This window comes from Poromitra crassiceps (assembly GCF_964638095.1).
Source record: "Poromitra crassiceps genome assembly, chromosome: 1".
NCBI lineage: Eukaryota > Metazoa > Chordata > Actinopteri > Beryciformes > Melamphaidae > Poromitra > Poromitra crassiceps.
In genome coordinates this window covers 129,514,975-129,538,077 of record NC_139623.1, presented here as the reverse complement: position 1 = coordinate 129,538,077, position 23,103 = coordinate 129,514,975, and the positions used below count along the sequence as shown (strand labels likewise).

Here is a 23,103-nt window from a genome sequence, read left to right as displayed (position 1 = left end):
ACAAATTACTTACACACATCAAGCAAAAGGGAGCAAACACTTGCTGCACTGTGGCTTTATTGTTGGACTGGAATTGTTTGTAAAATTCAAACATGTTCTGCATTTAGCTGGCAGAAAGCAGAAGGAATGGTCTTGAAAATAGTTTTGAGGTTTTTGTCGTACAATATGCCTATATTATACTTATGATGAACTCAAGATCTAAATTGGTCATCTTTCATCAGTGCGATCATTTGCAAGTGGACAATAATGTGAACCAAAGAGCTTACTTCTTTCAAAATAAGAATTGTATCGCTATTAGTCACTAGGAATTTCTATAGCTGTGAACAACCATTGTGTAGTCTCACTGTGCTTCTGATACTGTTCCTTACCTTCATTTATACAGTCTCTATATCAAGTTTTCAGCTCTCAAATTTAAATGTAAAGTTTTCAATTCTCAAAACTCAACTTTACTTCTTGTACCTAAAATAAAAATGCTCTGCATATATTGTCTCACCATGAACCACAGCCTGACCCCAATGTGAGTCTAGCGCTGCACACTTAAAAAAAAACTCGCTTTCTTCCATTTATTGCATTTGTTTATTTCACATTTTTATTTTATTTTTGTCAGAAATCGGTGGTGCTTTGTATTGCACAGAAGGATCATGAAAATATAACCGTCCGACTGGAAAGCAAAGAGAGACACAGCCGTATATAGTTTTTTTTTTTTTTTTTGGTTACCTTTCTGCATCATCTTGATTCCTCCTCCACTATGGGAGTTGAATTAATTGGGAATAAATGTCCCTTTTGGAAATTGGTCATGCCAGGCCCGAGAGGGGGAGGATGTTTACTTGGCCCGTTTCCGAGCGATCGCAGGTTCCGCTTGCTCACATTAAATCACGCTACAGTTGCTACCAAGCTCTAGCCTCAGAAGTAGAGAGTGGGGAGAGAGATACTGAAGGAGAGAAGACAGAGAGAGAGAGAGAGAGAGAGAAGACGTGAGAGAGAGAGAAGAGGTGAGAGAGACAGAAAGACAGAAATTGAAACAGAGACAGAAATTAAAAGTGGACAGAGTGAAACTGTGTGTGTGTGTGTGTGTGTGTGTGTGTGTGTGTGTGTGTGTGTGTGTGTGTGTGTGTGTGAGAGAGAGAGAGAGAGAGAGGGGGGGGGGACAACAAGTCTCCATATGCATTTGTTTGATTTTTGATTTGTTTGACTTTTTTTTTACCATTTTAATTCTCTTACATTTCAACAAGCCTGCGCTGAGCTGAATAACGCTGCTGGCCTTTGTAGATTATGGCTTTGTGGTCTGCACTTGTCTCTGAAAAGCTGACAGTGCTCCATCAAGCCAGCATACTCCAGCACCCAAGCAGTGCTCCATCAATCACTCGGAGTCATATTTACTAGAAGAGTACAAAACCACAACATGATGTCAGAAGAACGGAGTTATGGAGTGCGCCAGGCAAAGTAATGTGACAAGCTAGCTCAAAATTAGCATTACGAGCTAACGTAAACATGGTGAAACTCTGTGAAAATTGGCACAGATGGGAGCAGCGCTTCAGGCTGTACATGGTCGCTTCAGGTGCGTGTGCCAAAGAAGAGAGGAGATATAGGTAAGATGCACAACGTTTCATTTATACAACTTGTAATAGCAATTAGCAAGCAACTTTGATTTCGGCACTGCTCTGCCTCGGTATTTCTCGGTTCTGTACGGGTCCAGTATGCTGGGTTCTATACGGGTCCGGGTCCTACATTTGTCGGTTCTGACGGGCCCGGGTCTCAGCTTTCTAATAATAGACGGGTCCGGGGACAAATTTCCCGGGTCCATTAGGGTCCGGGTCCGTCATTTTGGACCCGTGAAGACGCTCTATACTCCAGCACACAGCCAGTGCTCCATCAATCCAGCATCCTCGACCACACAGGCTGCCACTGCTCCATCAAGCCAGCATCCTCCAGCACACAGCACACGTGGAAAGCACATCTGTGGCAACTCATTCACTTTGCGTATCCTGCTCTTTTCATTTCACACGGCGTCGGGGATAGGATGGGGAAAAAGCACTCTCTCTGGACTGGCTGTTAAAGAGTAGCCCAGGGTGAACCGATGGCACGGCTCTTTTAGATAGGATCTATATGGATCAAAATGAAATACATAATTTAGCAAGTTACTGGAAATTATAGTTACCATGCTAGTTACTTCTCTAAATAACTAATTGAACTGATACTTTGAAATTACTGCATAATAAAAGCAATTACTATAGTTACTAGGAAAAGTAACTTTTGCGTTATTTTTACATTACATTACATTAGGTCATTTGGCAGACGCTTTTATCCAAAGCGCCTTACAAACGACGACTTTTAGGCCTCTATCTTCCCAAAAGCGCTAATTTTGCATTTGCGCTCGTTTAACGCCGTGCGCAATGCAATTTGGGGGCGGACACAAGCGCATGCCTGTGATAATTGTACTGGCCATTGGCTGCCCCATGCCAAAGCAGGCGTTTCAGCGCTAAAATGTGGGATAGATGGCGTTACCCTATCATCAGCAGCGCGCAATTACTTTAGCTTTACTAAGAGCTTTGAAAAGGACCTCTTACGCGCAAATACCTCTCTGCGCTGGGCACTCTGCACAGAGATTACGGCTGCGCTCCCAGCGCAGAGAGGTATTTGCGGAGTGGAAAGTGGAATTCCTTTTGGATATGTCATTATGCACAGCCTTGCCACGCCAAGACATCAAATTATGCTGCTAAAATTGGGTATTAGCAGATAATTCAGTGAGGCAATCAACTATAACTCACTGAGAAACTTTTATCACATCGCAAAGAGGGAAATGAATTGAGAACACTTGTGGGACAATGGACATAGGCTATTTACCTTCATAACCCGAATGGTCATTGGCACCACAGACGATCTGTCAATAAGCTCTCTCTGTCCTCGGATGAGTGAGTACACTCACATTTTTATTACGCATGGAGAGAATTACAGCATATTGCATGCCTCGGCGAGGCAACCTCGCGCAAACAACCATTGCGAGACGGCAATCTGATTGGTTTTGATTGACGTAATGCCCAGCCTTGCCTGGCCACGCCTGTGAATAATTCTGGTAGTTAAGACCACCCAAAACCCGTTTGCGCAGGCATTTTGGGGCGCAGATGATTTTTGGCAGAATTGGCAAGGCTCTAGTTTGCGCTTGCGACAGGTGCCGTGAACGTTTCCGAATGCCTGCTGAGAATTGCATCCCCAACATATTTCGGGGCTGTTTTAACTTAGAAATCAGGGAGGTCATGTCTACCAGACAATTATATCACTTTGAATCAGTTACATTTCTGTATAAATCATTACAAGTAGCTCCCGTGAGGTGGGGATGTTTTTTTTTGCTGCTCGGCAGGGGAGCAAAACTCTGCAGAACACCTGGCGGACGGCGCAAGGCGGAATGCTATCATCCGTGCCTTAAGGCACGCGCAAACAGAGCGCAAAGCGCTATTTAGGGATAGCGCCTGTCGGAAGATAGAGGCCATCGACTTTTAAAAGTCTGCTTTGACTCTCTTATTAATGCACCCATTATTTTAGTGTTGCTGTGGCACTGTGCAGGACAAGACATACTGTCAAATTGTATCTACCATTGTACTTGCATGGGATACTTAAACATTAGCTTTTTGGGTAGGCTTATAGCCTACTCAAGGTTATTAGCCTCTGGGGCTTATAGCTTACTCAAGTCCATTCGTGTCTGGGGCTTATATCCTACTCAAGTTCATTAGCCTCTGGCGCTTATAGCCTACTGAAGTTCATTAGCATCTGGGGCTTATAGCCTACTCAAGTTCATTAGCATCTGGGGCGTATAGCCTACTCAAGTTCATTAGCATCTGGGGCTTATAGCCTACTCAAGTTTCATTAGCATCTGGGGCTTATAGCCTACTCAAGTTCATTAGCATCTGGAGCTTATAGCCTACTCAAGTTCATTAGCCTCTGTGGCTTATAGCCTACTCAAGTTCATTATCATCTGGGGCTTATAGCCTACTCAAGTTCATTAGCATCTGGGGCTTATAGCCTACTCAAATTCATTAGCATCTGGGGCTTATAGGCAACTAAAGTTCATTAGCCTCTGGGGCGTATAGCCTACTCAAGTTTATTAGCCTCTGGGGTTTATAGCCAACTAAAGTTAATTAGCGTCTGGGGCTTATAGCCTACTCAAGTTTATTAGCCTCTGGGGCTCTGGCTGCAGCTGTGGCGTGTGGAACATTTTTGCAGGGCAGGGAGATGGCGTTTCTCCCTGGACTAGGTCTGAGGATCAGAAACCAGATTGTCCACTATTTTCACATCCTAACTAGTAACAAGCCCATTTAAATTTCAGTAATTGTAATTGAGCTTCTAAATTTTAAAAGTAATTAGGTAGATTACTAGTTACTGCAAAAAGTAGTTAAATTAGAGTTGTTTCCTAATTCAGAGTGCTTTGCTTGGTTGGTTTGGTTTAATGTGTTTTCATAATTTTGCTGGTGAACTGACAACAAGCAATATGAGGGTCATAAAATCATTGGCTGAGTTATGTTTCTAGATGATGCAAGAGAGACAATGTGCAAGAGTGAAAGGGATGATAAAAAAGGCTGATGAGGGCAAATTATGAAAGTAATGAGATTACGAAAGAGCCGAGAAGAGGAGAAAAAGTGCCATACGGAGGCACTCCGCCCCGCCATCCTACATTAAGCCATAGTTTGTTGTGTGCTGTACTGTATTGTCAACAACCTCTCTAAGAGCGGGATGTCCCCTGAGCGCACATCTCACAGACTTGTGCTCAGGGGACTTGAGTGTGGCCTAATTTGTACCTTGCTTTTTGCCTATAAAAGCACATAAATGCCCCAAGCACTTCATTCTATCCTGTCTTTATCCTGCGTCCCCCTCCCTCCCACACACTTTCTTTCTCTTTCTCTTATAACTCCCCCTCCTACCCTGACATGCTTTCTTCCCGTGTCCCTCCTCACCACTGCAGTCATTTAACTCGTGCTTGGGCTCCAGACAGGCTGCGTTGGTTGGCCATTGGGGGAGGTTGTTATTGGAGAGTTGTTAGCTTTCACTGCGGAATCAGTGTGTAGAAAATGCTTTTTGAGCCATTTACTAGGTGCATTAAATACTCCATAAGTTCCTACTCTGCTAATGAACTGTGCAGGACTACAGCATATATTTGATAAGATCATGAACAGCAGTGTTCAATGGCCCATTTTCCCTGGTTGCTTTAGCTTGATGAAAGTGAATTAGATTATGTACTTTGTTAATGGGCCATTAAGGGGTGTTCATTGTCAGTGTCTGTATCTGGCCTAATCTACATGAATAAGGACCGAGCAATCCCTTTTCCACTGATGCAGAAGCTTTTTTGTAGAGGTGAAATTGCAGTTGATTCATTTCACTGTATCTTCTTCATATTAAAAAAGTGTCTCTGAAATGAACCTGTGGTAGACCTTTTGTGCGGTTGTTGCACAGGACCTATGCATGGATTCATATTTGTGTGGTGGTCTGCAAAAACCCTTCGCATGGGGGGAATTCGACATTTTCATTTTTGGACTTATATATAACTTTTTGAACGACTCTCTCAGATCAAACGTTATGAGTATTTTAATCTGTGATGTGTCTAAAAGTAAAACTTGAGAAAAATGGCTTTAAACATTCCACGTCGTATTTTCTACAGTGGCATTCCACCAAAACCATAAAAATAAATACTTTCCCCTTTGATTTATGAAAATAATTATTCACCCTGATGTACTACGGAGTTGAAATTAACCAAAAAACTCTAAATCTCAAAATACCTGCAAAACTAATTTTCAAACATCTTTTGCTCATTGCCAATATTGTGCAGCAGCGACATGTGAAGGGTTTCTGCAGGCCACCACACATTTGTTTAGCTAACTTTCCAAACCCATTAGCCCCATTATATAATATTATATAGTCAATACTCCAATATAAAGTCAGTGCCTCCAGGAAGAACATTTGATTAATCCCACAGCCATCACACTGCGATCGCGATACTAGTATTACGCCACATACTCGTCAGAGGACGCGCGGTATTAGAGCAAACAAATGCATTGCTGCCTCTGTACACCCGCCATGCAAAAATTTCAGCCCAATCCAAACAGGTGTGGGTGTTTTCCATGTCGTTTCCGGGATTTTCCAGGTGGCTCCAGGACTTTCCAACCTGCCCATGACCTTCCCCAGATCATAACCCACCTCCATGCACATTTTTTGCCCAATCCAACCCGCGGTGTCAAGGATCAAGGCAACTTTATTGTCATATGCAGCAAGCTACAATGAAAGTTAAAAGCCCCGGCCCATGACTTTGCTGTAGAGTAAGATAAAATAGAATACAGAAATAAGTTAGAACCACATGAAAGACAGTTAAAGTGCATTTTAAGGGACACTTAAGTTGTAGTGCAAACTGTGCTTGTCTGTAAAGTACAATGTCTTTATATGTAGTGCTAAAGGGGTCTGAATAAAGTTCAGGAAAAACTACTTGGAGTTCAGGCTCCGTATGGCTTGTGGGAGGAAGCTCTTCCTCAGCCGCTCAGTCCTTGTTTTGAGGCAGCAGAGAAGCTTGCCAGACGGAAGCCACTGGAAGATGGCATGGTGGGGGTGCAGACCGTCCTTAATTATCCTCTTGGCTCTGGTGCTACACCTCCTGGTGTAGATGTCCTCGAGCGAAGGCAGAGCAGATCCAGTGATGCGCTCCGCACACCTCACCACCCTGTGCAGTGCCTTCTTGTTCTGGGAGGAGCAGTCACCGAACCATGTAGTGATGCATCCTGACAGCACAGACTCAATCGTGACGGTGTAGAAGGACTTTTGCAGCGCTGAAGAGATTTTGAACTTCCTCAGCCGCCTAAGATGGTACAGGCGCTGCCTCGCTTTCTTCACTACCGCGGTGGTGTTTGTGGACCAGGTCATGTCTGCTGAGATGTGCACGCCAAGGTATTTGTAACTGCTCACGAACTCCACCGTGGACCCATTTATCTCCAGCGGCATGTGCTGTGCTCTCTGCCCCTTCCTTCTGAAATCGACCAGCATTTCTTTTGTTTTGGTGACATTCATGTCCAGGTTGTTGTTCTTGCACCATGATGTCAGCCTCTCCACCTCACTTCGGTAGGCCGTCTCGTTGTTGTTCTCGATCAGCCCCACCACCACTGTGTCATCAGCAAATTTCACTATGACGTTGGAGCTGTGGGTGGCTGTGCAGTCGTGTGTGTAGAGAGGGAAGAGGAAAGAGCTGAGCACACAGCCGTGAGGGGCACCGATGCTGAGGGTGCGCATGCTGGATGTGCGGTTTCCAATCTTCACCACCTGCGGTCTGTCTGTCAGAAAGTTCAGTATCCAGGAGCGGAGTGAAGGGCTCAGTCCCAGGCTCCTGAGCTTACCGTCCAGAATGTGGGGGTCTATCGTGTTGAACGCCGAGCTGTAGTCAATAAACAGCAGGCGTGCATAGTTCCCCTTACCGATGTCCAGGTGGGAGAGGGTGGTGTGGAGTACGTGAGAGATGGCATCATCTGTGCTCCTGTTTGGGCGATATGCAAACTGCATGGGGTCAAGTTTGCTGGGTAGTGATGCGTGGATGAGATTTTTGATGAGCTTCTCAAAACACTTCATCACTATAGATGTTAAAGCAATGGGGCGGTAGTCGTTTAGGCAGGCAGGGTTCTTTTTCTTTGGAACGGGGATGATAGTAGACTTTTTGAAGCAGGAGGGGACGATAGAGCTGGCCAAGGATAGATTGAATATGAAGGTGGGGATTGTTGCTAGCTGGTCTGCGCAGGCTCTCAGCACTGTGGTCGTGCATAGAAGACAGACATACAGAAAGAAAGAAAGACATACAGACACACAGATAGCTTCAACTTTATTATGTAGAAGATACAACAGGGCTATAACTATATTTTTCCAGTCAGGTTTCCTGCAGTACCTGTAAAAACGTTGTTGTGAAAAGGTTGTGATATACAGCTGGGCTATAATAACTATGTTTTTCCAGTCGGGTTTCCTACCTGTATAGCCGTAGTTGTGAAAACGTTGTAATATGTATCTGGTATAGTCGCACGTAATTTGCTTGGAAGAACTTCCATTGATAAGGAGTGAAGGCTAATTGTTCGATGCAACGAGATGACTGCTGCGCTGTCAAAAACACAAAAATGGACGTAACTGACGTGCACATAATGAATGTAGCCGACAGCTAACCACAGCTAACAGCTTGGTAACGCCAGTCTAATGTAGGTAACAGCTAACAGCTGTTACCTGTTTGATTAATGAACAATCATCATCGGTACCACCACTAGCATCATTCTGCTGCCCATCTATCCATCCATCCATCCACCTACCCTTGCTGTCTGACCACGCTGACTGCCCCAAAATTTGCAGACTAGTGCAGACCAGGACAGACTTGGCCCGATTGTGAATCCTTGCTAAAAACCGGGGCAATAGTTGTCTAGTAGTGTATCCCCAGCTTAAGCAGCACTTCCCAGCCATCTGGCCTGTAAGTAGGATGAAACAAATCCTAAACCGTATTTGCAAATAGTATTTGGCTGAATTACAAGAATGGTTTGTCCAAAATGTTTTCAGTTATTTGGTCTGTTGTATTGGAGTGGCTGTGCGGGGGCATGGGTTAGTCTCCTTATGCACAGATTAGCATGCCACGGAGTGACCTTTTTGGCAAACATTGCCGAGAAATACCACATGGCCTGACATTTCTGTTCTATTTCACTAAGCAGAGCTGATGTTAAGCTGCTGCCATGTCAGAGATATGTCTCAGGAGGATCAATAGTGTATATATTTTAATGTTTTAGCATGCATTCTGACAGTTTGTAGGTAATGCGAAAAAGTTATGATTAAGATTATTCGTTTTAGTTTGTTACGCAGTAAAAAAAGAAGTTCTATTTAAACTTTAGACATAATATGTGCTGCCTGCCCAAGTGATTAAAAGTTGAAAAGGTCATTTTGAATGATGTGCATGCAAATCATTTGACTGTATGCTATCATAATATGCATGTTTTAAAGTTGAATCTTTAATTTGAATACATTTGGTCATCCTGGAAATGTTACTCCAACCGGCCTCAATTTCCTATGGGTTCAGATCAATGTGATTATACTGTATAATTAATCCTGGGCTGGTTAAATAGCAACAGTATATATCCCAATGCCAAACATTGCTTACTGTCAGAGTTAGGGTCTATTCACCTGTCTCATTTGTGAACACAGCAATCGCACTCAGATGCGGGACAACCCAAGCGGACGAGATCGCCAAGAAAGGGTGGTCTCGCATTTCTTGGTTAAAAACAACATCTTCATTCTTCAGATCCTGTTTTGGCGACTCGTGAGACTAGCGTTTGCATGGATAAACTTTTGGGGATTTTTGCATGATTGCAACCATCAGCAGTTTGGACTCGACCAACTTACCTCTGGTCTCCAATGTGGTAAATGAAAACAAGGGGGTCACCCAACGTACAATGTAGGCCTACCCAATCAATGCACACACATTCTTATAATCTTATAAAATCTCTGAGAATTATTTTTTTCCATCCCAGGAGGCTATTGGAATCTCCTGGCCAATCCAGGAGGTTTGGCAATCCTATTTGGACCGCAACAATTGTATCAATTAAGCCCCTGAATTGGAACAAAGCAAACGAGCTACAGGTGTGAATACGCCCATAGTGTTAGTTATGATACAATTTGAATGGACAGGGCAAGGCTTCAGTTTGTGTATTGTTACATCGTCGATTTACATCTTATCAATTAAACTTGTGTCTAGGGGCATTTTATCACCATCGACTACTGTAACATGAATTGACAAAGGTTACAAGAAGATTAGGCTGTTGACTGTTGAACTTAGCCGAATTACCTGGGCCATAGGCGCAGGATGTTTTGGCACCATCAGGTCGTCACTCGTCCTTCAGCCGGCGTCTGAACAGCACTGTCGTCTTCTTCAGCAGTGAGAGCCATCCAGGCCTCTCTCATTCAGGTGTGCCTCGTCCCAAAAGAGCAAGACTGAAATATTAGTTATGAAACATCCAGGTAGCTCCTGGCTAGTCCGACATTCTTCTTGTGTACTGTTGACCGCCTCACACCAGAACCACTTCCTTACGGAAGCAAGAGCCAAAGGTCGCCTTCTCAAGCCTTCTTAAAGGCACAGCATCATCATTTCACCAGGCAATTCAACCATTCAATGAGCAAGACGGCCAGAAATACATAGGTAAACATTATCATTTGAGTTGAGGGAAATACTGCCTACCGATCCATAACAGTACAATATGAAAACTCAAGATGGTAAAGTGAAAGCGAAGACATGATAAATTACATTCCCCCTCCCTCTACCAAATCTACCAATCTAAATTATGAATGAGGTTTCAATTCAAGTTCAAGTTCATGCACTTTTCTAGATCGTGCAAATATTTATTGTGCATTTATAGTTTGATAGAGTCTTCAGATAATCAAAAGCTGTCTTTTCAGTGAACAGAATAGACAAACTAATGAAAGGAATAGATCAGCTTTTTGACAAATAAGCTCTTAGATCTAGGATTGATTTTGTTTGTTCATTTTGTTAGCTTTGCATCATCTCAAAAGCACTATTGTGCAGTCAATACTGAAGACATGCTGCCAATCTGTTCATTGAACAATGCTAAGCTGCTCAAATAACTTATTCTGCAGAGTTTTTTTTTTTTTTACTATGAGAGAGTTGAAATGGTGATTACCAAAGATGCTGCACAGTTGTTTACAGTACAGTAATAAAATAGCCAATATGACTGATCACTGTGATGGCACGATCAGATGTGATCCATTGGGTTAGAAGAAAGGACTGTTTGAGGCCAGACTGTTGTGGCATGTCTGAATAGACTGTTGGCCATATACCCTGAAGCTGTTCCCTTGCATAAGCTTGCATGTGTGTGTGTGTGTGTGTGTGTGTGTGTGTGTGTGTGTGTGTGTGTGTGTGTGTGTGTGTGTGTGTGTGTGTGTGTGTGTGATGCTGTGGTGCTGTGGATGGCTGCAGAACAGGCTCAACAAGCAGGCATTGTTATTTGGAGACACAAATCAATTCAATTCAATTCAGTTTTATTTATAGTGTAAAATCACCATGAGACATGGTCCCGAAACACTTTACAGTTAAAGAAGACATCATAAAACAGTACAATACATGATACAGTGCATGATCAAGTTGAAAGAAGTCAAGTAAAAGCAGACAGTATGAGAGCTACAGTAGAAACAATAAGTTAAAGTTAAAGGAAAGGGTGTTAAAACACAGGTAATAAATCAATCACAATGAGAGAAATACTAGTAAAATAAAATAAAGTGCACTATCAAATAATATCATATGCTTGTGAGAATAAGTAAGTTTTAAGTCTGGTTTTGAAAATATCGATGGAGCCAGCCTCCCTAACCGATCGGGGAAGCTGGTTCCAGAGATATGGAGCATGATAGGAGAATGCTCTACTTCCAGCTGATTTTTTCTTAACTTTTGGGACGGTAAGATAATTACCATCCTGTGAACGGAGGGGGCATGTGGGAGTATGGGATGATTAGCTCAGATAAGTATGGGGGTGCAAGCTTGTGTAGCGCTTTATAAGTTAGTAGAAGCACCTTAAAGTCTAATCTGGCCTGAATGGGGAGCCAATGGAGACTGATTAAGACCGGGGTTATATGATCAAACTTCCGAGTTCTAGATAGTATTCTAGCAGCTGCGTTTTGTACAAGTTGTAATTTTTATGCCTCCGCCGGCGATAGCCAGGCCGGAGGGATTATGGATCCGGGTTGTCCGTCCGTACGGCCGTCCGTACGGCCGTCCGTCCGTACGAGGTTCGTTAACGTGATATCTGAGGAACGCCTGGACGGAATTTCATCAAATTTGCCTCAAACATCGACTTACACTCAGGATCTGATTACATTTTGGTGGTCAAAGGTCAAAGGTCAAGGTCAGTGTGACCTCTCGAATGCCATTTTCAAGCTTGTTAATGCGATATCTCAGGAATGCCTTGACGGAATTTAATCAAACTTGTCTCAAACATCGACTTGGACTCAAGGATGAACTGATTAGATTTTGGTGGTCAAAGGTCAAAGGTCAAGGTCACTGTGACCTCTCGAACGCCATTTTCAAGCTTGTTAATACGATATCTCAGGACTGCCTTGACGGAATTTAATCAAACTTGTCTCAAACATCGACTTGGACTCAAGGATGAACTGATTAGATTTTGGTGGTCAAAGGTCAAGGTCACTGTGACCTCTCAAACGCCATTTTCCAGCTTGTTAACGCGATATCTGAGGAACGCCTGGACGGAATTTAATCAAATTTGCCTCAAACATCGACTTAGACTCAAGGATGATCTGATTAGATTTTGGTGGTCAAAGGTCAAAGGTCAAGGTCACTGTGACCTCTCAAACGCCATTTTCAAGCTTGTTAACGTGATATCTCAGGAATGCCTTGACGGAATTTAATCAAACTTGTCTCAAACATCGACTTGGACTCAAGGATGAACTTATTAGATTTTGGTGGTCAAAGGTCAAGGTGAGCTCTCAAACGCCATTTTCAAGCTTGTTAACGCGATATCTCAGGAATGCCTTGACGGAATTTAATCAAACTTGTCTCAAACATCGACTTGGACTCAAGGATGAACTGATTACATTTTGGTGGTCAAAGTTCAAGCTCACTGTGACCTCTCACACACCCAATTTCCAAGCTCTGTAACGCAACATCACAGGAGCGCCTTGACAGAATCTCTTCCAATTTGCCTCAAATGGCGATTTGGACTCCAGAATTAACTAATGCGGAGGCATAAGTCCGCGTTGCGGTCGTTCTAGTTTAGTACTACAATGGTAGACCAGAGAATAGGACATTGCAGTAGTCTAGTCTAGATGAAACAAAGGCATGTACCAAGTTTTCTGCATCTGAAGCACCTAGAAAGGGACGGATCCTTGAGATATTACGGAGATGAAAAAATGCTGTCTTAGTAATCATCTTAATATGAGTCAAATGAAAGGAAATAGTCAAAAGTCTGCACCAAGTTTTTTCACTAGTGAGCTAGGAGTAATTATGCAGCTGTCAATGTTTAGACTAAAGTCAGAAAGGAGTGGTATTTGGGCTTTTGGACCAATGACTAGTAATTCAGTTTTATTGGCGTTCAGTCGTATAGAATTTTGAGACATCCAATCTGTAACAGCAGCTAAACAGGATTCAAGATTTACAATTTGAGAGCGGTCATCTGGTCTAATTGGTATATAAATTTGAGTATCGTCGGCATAACAATGAAAGTTAATACCAAATATACGTAAAATGTCACCAAGAGGGAGTAAGTAGACACCAAAGAGCAGAGGACCCAGTACAGATCCCTGCGGTACACCACATTTAACTAGTGAAACTATGGATCTAACATTCTTATATGAGACAGTGCGTTCTGCCAGACATACGATTCTAACCAAGAGATGGCCACGTAGCTAGACAAGCAATCTAGCAGGATGTTATGATCGACCGTGTCGGAAGCTGCACTTAAATAGTAGGATGAGAAGGGAGGAGGAATTGGAATCTGATGTGAGAAGAAGATCATTAGTTACTTTTGTGAGAGCGGTCTCGGTGCTGTGGAGCAACCTGAAACCGGATTGAAAAGGATCAAGAAGGCTTTTGTGCGAAAGGTAATCGTTTAGTTGAGTGGAGACTACTTTTTCAAGGACTTTGAAGAGGAAGGGAAGGCTTGAAATTGGTCTAAAGTTATTGAGAACTTCAGAACTAAGGTTTGGTTTTTTGAGTAGCGGTTTAATTACTGCTGATTTAAAAGCACTGGGTACAACCCCAGATAGAAGAGACTTATTGATAATATTAAGTAGGGAGGTGCCTATACTCGGATAAGTTCTTTAATTAGCTGTGCGGGGAGAGGGTCGAATAGACAGATACAAGATACAAGATACAAGATGTTTATTGTCACACGGATGTACAAGTACACACGGTGAAATGCTTAAGCTGAGTTATGTTCTGTTACAGTCATCATTATCATCATCATCGTCATCAACATCGTCATCATCATTGTCATCAACATCGTGATCATTGTCATTCACATTATCGACATTATCATCATTGTTTCCTGTCATGCTTAAATGGTACATTAACATCAGAACATTGTCATCGTTATTGTCATCTGTTCCGGTGCTTTTCGGGTCTGTGCCGTATATTGCGGATGCCCATAAATAATCTTTATATGTTATGTTAATTAGTAGTTACAAGTCTCTGTCTATATATTGCGGTTGCCCATAAATAAATCTGTACATGTTATCTTAGCAGCTGGTCATAATGGTGGGGTAGATCTGTTTATTGTTTAGGAGTCTGGTGGCTTGGGAGATGAAGCTATTTCATAGTCTGCTTGTCCGGGTTTTGGGGGTTCTGTATCGCCTACCAGATGGTAGCAGGGAGAACATGTCGTTGAGTGGGTGGGTTGGGTCCTTGATTATTTTCCTGGCTCTCTTGAGGCAGCTCTGTGTTAGAGGTCTGCCAGTTCCGGCACTCGCAGCCTGTTACATGCTGGGCCGCACGCCTCACTCTCCTCAGCGCTTTCATGTCTTTTATGGTGCAGTTTCCATACCAGGAGGTGAAGCAGCCGGTCAGTAGGCTTTCGATGGTGCCTCTGTAGAAGTCTTTGAGTATTGTGGGTCTCAGGCCGAACTTCTTTAGTCGTCTGAGACCGTGCAGCCGTTGTTGGGCCTTTTTGGCAACAGATGTGGTGTGGCTGGACCATGTTAGGTCCTGGTGGATGTTGACACCCAGGTATTTAAAGCTGTCCACTCTTTCCACCTCTGTGCCGTAGATGGTGACCGGGCGGTGGGACCCCCCCCCCTCTCCTGTAGTCTGATGATCTCCTTGGTCTTGGTCACATTCAGGGAGAGGTGGTTTTCCTGGCACCATTGTTCCAGGACAGCCAGTTCTTTCCTGTAGGCCGTCTCGTTGCCGTTGGAGATCAGCCCCACCACTGCTGTGTCATCCGCAAACTTCACGATGGTGTTTGAGGTTTGGGTTGCCACGCAGTCGTGGGTGTAGAGGTCATACCAGTAGGGGCTGGAAACACATCCCTGTGTCTCCAGGACAGGTTGTAGATTTAGATGATAATAGTAGTTTGGAAAGTTCAACTAAGGAGATAGTCTGAAAATATGAGAGCAGAGTAGTCTGGCCTGGCCTGGATGGGCTCTGGAACAGAGAGCTCCCGCTGACACTGGTAATGCACTGGCCTGGCCTGGATGGGCTCTGGATAAGAGAGTTCCCGCTGACACTGGTAATACACTTGTGGTGAGTCTCATCTAGGGTTCTTGAAGCAGGGTTAGGAGAGGGCTTCACGCCCTTGTTGAGTAGACTATTAGAATCAGAATCAGAATCAGAATCACTTTTATTGCCACAGTATGCAAGTTACATACGAGGAATTTGTCTTAGTGTCTGTATGCAGCGTAGCGGTTACATCAATATACAGGGATAAGAAGTAGGAAGATAACTAACGGCAATCGCAAGGTTGCAAGTGCAATCAAATCAAATCAAATCGAGTCAATATATACAATATGTACATGAGTGGTGAAGTGTTCTGTGGATGATAAATATGAATTTACGTTGGATTTACATGAGATTTACAGACTGAGTTAAATATATGTTAAATAGGCAGTGGATTTACATGAATTTACAGTCAGAGTTAGATAAGAGTTTACATTGAATGTACATGAAATTTACAGGCCAAGTTAAATAGGCATTAATGTGCAGGGAATTTACATCAATTTACATCAATTTACCAGTCAGTTACCCCCACACACAGAGTTTGTGTGTGTGTGTGTGGGGGGGGGGGGGTGGTTGTTTGGTGATGGAGGAGGTGAGGATGGACTCAACGATGGAGGAGTAGAAGTGCACCATTGTGGCCTTTGGCACTTTGAATTTCTTCAGCTGCCGCACAAAGTACATCCTCTGCTGTGCCTTCTTGGTGAGAGCTCTGATGTTCAGCTCCCATTTTAGGTCCTGGCTGATGATGGTCCCCAGGAAGCGGAACGACTCCACAGTGTTGACTGGGGAGTCACCCAGGGTGATGGGGGAAGGTGGGGCTTTGTGCTTCCTGTAATCCACAATCATCTCCATTGTTTTTTGAGCATTTAACACCAGGTTGTTTTGACTGCACCAAGTCACGAGATGGTCAACTTCCTGTCTGTATTCCGCCTCATCTCCGTCTGTGATGAGCCCTATGAGGGTGGTATCGTCTGCGAACTTCAGGAGCTTGACGGACTGGTGACTGGAGGTGCAGCTGTTGGTGTACAGACCGAAGAAGTAGGGAGAGAGGACACCGCCCTGGGCAGCGCCAGTGCCGATGGACCGAAAGTCAGTGATGTGCTTACCCAGCCTCACGTGCTGCTTCCTGTCAGTCAGGAAGTCTGTGGTCCATCTGCAGATGGGGCCGGGCACGCCCAGCTGGGAGAGTTTCTCCTGTAGCAGGGCTGGGAGGATCGTGTCAAATGCCGAGCTGAAGTCAATGAATAGGATCCTGGCATAGGTTCCTGCATTGTCCAGGTGTGTGAGGATGTGGTGGAGGGCCATGTTTATTGCATCGTCTACAGACCTGTTGGCTCTGTAGGCAAACTGTAGGGGGTCCAGGAGTGGGTCTGTGATGGATTTGAGGTAGGACAGGACAAGGCGCTCAAAGGACTTCATGACCACAGAGGTCAGAGCGATGGGTCTATAGTCTTTGAGTGCCGAGGGCCTTACTGATTTCGTCTCTAATACAGGTGATTTTGCTATTAAAAAAATCTAGGAAGTCATCAGCAGTAAAATGAGAGTTAGTGTTGGAGGAGGGTTGGCGAGTAAGATTTGCGATAGTGTTGAATAGAGATTTTGGATTATCTTTATTGTTGTTAATGAGATTTGATAAATAAAAGGCTCTAGCAGCAGAGAGCCTTTCACTGTCACTCCAAGCCAGTCGAAAATACCTCGAGCTTGGATGAGCGCCATTTACGGTCCAGCTTTCTGCACATCTGTTTCTGCGCACGTGTATCGTCTGTAAACCAAGGCAAGGTTTTTTTTGGGCGGTGGGTTTTTGTACGCAGAGCTATGGTGTGGCTACGGGTGCGCCTGGGTGTGCCAATGTCACCCACAGGCAGCTGGCACACCCAAAAAGAAAGGGGAAAAAAATAAAGTGTTTTGTTTGTCTGCAAAACACATCAGCTGTCATGCACAGCCTGTCATGCGTAAGTGTCCGACTCTCCGCTATGCCTCTGTGCCCCAGAGCATCATGGGAAACTAGCTACGCTGTCTAGTAAAGTAAACAAATGCAGCCGCAGCGCCAAATCAAGAAGACATGAAACCGAGCTCGCTTTTAAGCTTTTTCGACAAAGGCAACAAACGTCGCATTGACGAGGAAGAAGATGACTCGTCGTCCTCCCCCTCAACATGTGCGGCTTGTAGTGCACCCGTTCCCGCACCTGTATTGGTGGTGGACAGTGGAGAGACAGACGATGATGAAGATGATGGAGCCGAAACAATGACGTTAATAACAGCGGGGGATGCAGCCAAAAACACACCGGTGGTTTGTGCAGCAGCAGAGTCAGAGGACACTAACGCTACAGATCTCTCTGCACTAGACGAACCTGCATGCCAACCAAACTTGCATTCTTTCCTGACTAGAACACTCTTTGGAAAAAGTAGGTGAGACTTTTTTGAGATACCAAAGTGGTTTTACATGTTGCCAAAAAATACAATTTAATTGACTGCTTCTACCTGCTAATAATGAGTGCGAGAAAGAGCAAACATTGATGGTCATGGTCATATGGTCCTATCTTAATATTCCTCAAAATTTGGCTTGAAACGGCCCAATTTGTTTTGGGTGGTGGCACCCTGTCTTTCTGTGGCACACCCAATGTGCCAAGTCTGGCTACGCCAGTGACGCAGAGGTGCAATAGAATCGAGTTGGGTGAGTAAGATTGAGTTCAAATTATTTGTGAATTCATTAAGAGAGTCAATTTGCTCTGGAAGAGAAGCAAGTGATTTTGGTAACAGATGAGCAAGTTGAGTGATGGTGGGATCATTAATGCGACGACTGCTATAGGTGTCAACCTGGTTAGACTGCCAGTGAGGCAATTCAGCTTTAAATTTAATTAGGTAATGGTCAGAGAGTGCTGGAGGATATGGGAGTACTGACAGGTCTGAGAGATTAATACCGCGAGCAAGGACGAGATCGAGCATATTGCCGTTAGAGTGCGTTTGTTCATTGACTGCCAAACGTGTCGACTAGGGACATAAAGGCTTTGCTGAGCGGGTCAGTGTTACAATTTACGTGGATATTAAAGTCACCGATTATAATAACACTATCCGCACAGGTCAGTAAGAAAGTTGGAAAATTCATCAAGAAAAGATGAGTAGGGCCCGGGTGGGCCAGCTCTAAGGCCAGCTATACTAGAGGGGCGCATGGTGAGTATCTCACACGATGAGAGCTTAAACCTCTGATAATGTGAGAGACTCAAACTTGAGTTGAAAATTAGGCCGACACCCCCACCAGATTTTGCCGTTGTAGCAATATGTGAGTTGGAGAAGTTGGCGGGGGAGGCCTCAATAAGTGGAAGAACATTGTTTGGCTTTAGCCAATATCATAATGTTGATACCATGATCTACTAAAGAAAGAAAAACATCGCATGGATGCATAATAATAATTATATCGTTAACAAGAAGAGCTTTGTTCTTGATTGACCTAATATTAATGAATCCATACTGAATACATTTATGTTGTGTGACTGCAGAGGTATTAATCTCTGGTTGTAATGGTATATGTCAAGGTATAGGTAAAACGTTAGCTGGGTTTCTCTGTCCAGAGCCATTGCTCTTCACTCTATAATGGCTAGAAGTAAAAGTTGGGATCGAAACATGATAAGGGAAGTGCACAATAGGGGGGCCCGTGACAGCAATGTCATAAATATCATCATACTGTACATAATTTGCTGTACAAACTACATCTAAGCTACTTGGGGGATTCACCTCATTTTCCAATTAAACTTTATGTCATATAGCACGGCACCTAGAAATGTTGTCAAACAGCAAGGTAAGACACTTCAAAATGTTGTCAGACAATAACTGTGCACCGATTTTGTTTGGGTGAAGGCCATCTCTTTTCAATAGGAGCGGTCTCGCCCAGAACAGGTCAAAGTTATTAACATAGTCCAAGCCAGTAGCTGTACAATAGTTTTGCAACCAAGAGTGAAGGGCATAGAGTCTGGACCATCTCTCAAGTCCTCTCCGATGAGTAGGGACGGGGCCAGAGACAACAATATTAAGACCTTGGTCCGAAAGGAAAGACAATAGATTAAGAAAATTAGAGCCTAAAACCACAGACTCACGGTGCATGACATCGTTTGTGCCGATGTGAAGAATAAGAGTGTTGAGGTATGGGTAGTCATCCAGAATGGATGGAAGCTTCTGCTGCAGGTCCACAACCCGGGAAGCAGAGAGTCTTAGAAGAACCGGCAGACCGGGGCAGGAAGACATCACGCACCATCGAGCTGTGAGAGTGAATGGGGGAATGACAGGCCTGCTGTTAATAGTTTCTCCTTTTAGCTTTTTATAGTTCACAGTGGACCTCATCATGGTGCGGTGTGGAATTTGAATTTGAATTTGGACTTTGATGGAAACCAGGCGAGTGTTGTATCGTTTCCTATGAGCAATTGTTTTTTTTCCCAGAAGTACCTTAAGTCTTAAGGGGCACGGTGGCTCAGTGGTAGAGCTGTCGCCTCACAGTCAGAAGGTCCTGAGTTCGATTCTCGCCTGGGACACTGTGGGCGCTGTGGTTGTGTTCCCCCCCATATCTTCAGTGCCTACTGCCCAGGTGGGGTATCTCGTCGTAAGGGCCTTTCTCTCTGTGTGGAGTTTGCATGTTCTCCCCGTGCTCCCCCAGGGGGTTCCTCCGTATATAACCCCCCCACCAAAAACATGCAGAAGATCAGATCATCATCGTCATCCGACCAGTGACGACAACACCCGAAGTTGGTCCCCGGGCGCTGTACGAGAAAGCGACCACTGCTCCTGGCCTGCCCCCCGGAGGAAAGGACATGCCTGGATGGGTTAAATGCAGAGGACACTTTTCACCGGCCACCGTCAGCATGAGTGTGTTGTGGCCGCATGCATGTGTTGTGGTGTTCGTGTGACAATAAAAGACGGGGCTTGTCCCGTTACGAGAGAGAGTCGGATCACTTCATTATGTATCTCCGATATTCTTATGGTCTTGTGTTTACATCCATAACAGGTCGCTGCATACAGTTCCGGTACTAAGACTGGGGCAGAGGAGTTCCGTATATGAGTCATTTTAAAAGCAGTAGCTGACATACCAGGTGGAGCTGAAGGCCCAGGTGAAGCTGGTGGCCCAGGTGGAGCTGGAGACCCAGTGGAGCTGGAGACCCAGTGGAGCTGGAGACCCAGTGGAGCTGGAGACCCAGTGGAGCTGGAGGCTCAGGTGGAGCTGGAGACCCAGGTGGGGCTGGAGGCCCAGTGGGGCTGAAGGCACAGGTGTAGCTGAGGGCCCAGGTGGAGCTGGTGGCCCAGGTGGAGCTGGAAACCCAGTGAAGTTGGAGGCCCAGGTGGAGCTGAGAGCCAGTGGAGGTGGAGGCCCAGTGGAGCTGGGGACCCACTGGTGTTAGAGATTTCCAAGCTCTATCAGCAGAGAGTTATTGGCTCTTTGCGCTGTAGGAGAGTCCATTGTTGGCTGGTAGGCCAGCTAGCAAGCTAGCTGACGGAGAGATGAGCTACCTATGGCTAACCTGGTCACAGGGCTACAAACGAACCCAGCCAAGTTAGCAGGAGTGAAGGCGTTGTTAAAAGAAATAAGTCACAGATCGGCAGATTCTTCACCGGGAGAGTTCTTGGCATAATCCGTTATAGAAAGTCCGCTCACCGATTGGTTTATCCGATTGCGAGGCTAGCCACCAGGCTAAAGCTAGCTTAGCCCCGTCGGGCAGCTTTAGTTAGTGCTCACAGTAACTATGTCTTATGGGTCCTGGATTGCTCTAGAAAAGATTGGGCTCTGAAACAGAGAGTTCCCGACACTAGTTGACGCAGTCAGTAGTAAAAACTGGGTAAAAGAAAGTATTTTAAAACACTATTGCAGAGAGAGACAATCGCATCAACAAACAATCCACCGTGCTGCCTTGAGAGCTATATCTAAGCTATATCTAAGCTAAATCACACACACACACAAACACACACACACACACACACAAACACACACCATGATCATTATTCTTCCGCCTCCTCCCTCAAACAGTGATGGATAAAGTTCACAAGTTCAATGAAAGCAAAGCCAGTCAGCCTTGACTTGTATTACTGTGGTGGGACACAAATTATGGTTTATTGTGCAACACTTATTACTGGGTTATTAATAATAATGATAATAATAATAACAACAACAACAACAACAACAACAACAACAATAATAATAATAATAATAATAATAATAATAATAATAATAATAATAATAATATATTGTATCCACCATTTTTTCAATAACTGCACTTATGGCTGTGTTTACTCTACTAACATTAACGTTAGCACTAGTTGCTTCGGGAGCATACTGTTTTGCCAGCGGTGTCCCTGATTGGCCAGTCATTTCTGGAAATTGCTGGGGGCGGGCTGGAGTCCAGACTGATCCACAGAGTGAAACAGAATGTGAGTTCACGTCACGTGATCAGGATGGTTTACCTAAGGTCATGTGATCAGGATGGTTTACCAGGGTAGAATAATCAAGAGTAAAGGAGAACCCTTCAATAGGACAGTAGGCTAAGTAATATAAGATGCAAAAGCAGGCAACACACATGCCTAACCTCTATCACCATCGTAAGGCCGATGCCTCTTCCGTGTATGCAGGCATCACCACTGTGCTGACCATGACCACGCTCAGCATCAGCGCTCGCCACTCCCTCCCCAAAGTCTCCTACGCCACAGCCATGGACTGGTTCATCGCCGTCTGCTTCGCCTTCGTCTTCTCTGCCCTGATCGAATTTGCGGCCGTCAACTACTTCTCCACCCTACAGGCCAACCGCGAGCTGAGGAAGGCAGCCGCCATGAAGGCAGCAGCGCAGGAGGCGGCAGCTGCAGCTACAGCCACGGCCACAGGGAATGACGGGGAGGTTTCAGTAAGTCTGCTCCACTATGTTACACTGCCTATGTTAACATGAAGGGAGAAACACGCTGTACTACCAATGCTACTAGGGATGGGGCCGATCCGATCCAATATCGGTATCGGGTGCCGATATTGGCACTATCTTTTTTTTTGCAATTCCAGCGCAGGCCGCACAGGTTTTATACGCTGGCCGTATATGTATATGTATATGTATAATAGTATCCTTCTTTGCCTTATATATATATTTTATATATATAATATATATATTTTTTGTTAACTTTGTCTTCTTTTTCAAGGTATATTTAAAAAGAAAATATTTAATTGGCCAAATCTGTGCCTATACTGTATATTCAAGAAACATATTGGTATCAGCATAATATCGGTATTGGCAGATATCCAAATTCAGGTATTGGAAGTGAAAAAATGTGGATCGGTGCATCCCTAATTGCTACTACTCGTTACTAACTGTGTTACACTATGTTAACATGAAGGGAGAAACACGCTGTACTAGCATTGCTACTACTTGTTACTAACTGTGTTACACTGCCTATGTTAACATGAAGGGAGAAACGTTAGGGTTGTGCTACAACCCGGGTTTTACGAGTGAGAACGAGAGCTCTCTAGTGCCATCTTCGCTGTGCACGCAGCCACTGGAAGAATATTATTTTTGCTCCAAAAATGATCTTTATATAAAACCAAACCACCTACCGACAGGTGGCGTGGTAACCCTGGAACTGAGGCGGCCACCCACATTCCTTTCCCCGTGACAACGTCACGTCCGCCCAGATTCCAGGAGGCCACTCCTTCTTCCAGCCCGCCTGTGCAACGACGCATCGACGCAGCAAGGCTGGGTAGTGAGAGCTCTCGTTCTCACTCGTAAAACCCGGGTTGTAGCACAACCCTAACGTTTTACTTTGTTTCAAACTCAAGCTCTCACTCTAGTGCCAAATTCAACCGCCCTTGCTGCCGGGAGAACTCCTCAGAGCGACCCGAGAGGCATCGGTGAACAACGGACGCATGGCGA

At 44.5% G+C, this 23,103-nt stretch overlaps 1 protein-coding gene across 1 annotated transcript in view; it reads left to right on the top strand.

The window, feature by feature from the left end:
* The window catches only part of gabra6b (gamma-aminobutyric acid type A receptor subunit alpha6b), a gene marked incomplete at both ends in the record, with an annotated part of 49,935 nt that overhangs the window by 12,358 nt on the left and 14,474 nt on the right, over positions 1-23,103 (top strand). Inside the window, one exon of the mRNA XM_083646499.1 lies at positions 21,824-22,092. Within this exon, the coding sequence (XP_083502625.1) occupies positions 21,824-22,092 (269 nt within the window). The remainder of the gene's footprint in view (positions 1-21,823; positions 22,093-23,103) is intronic.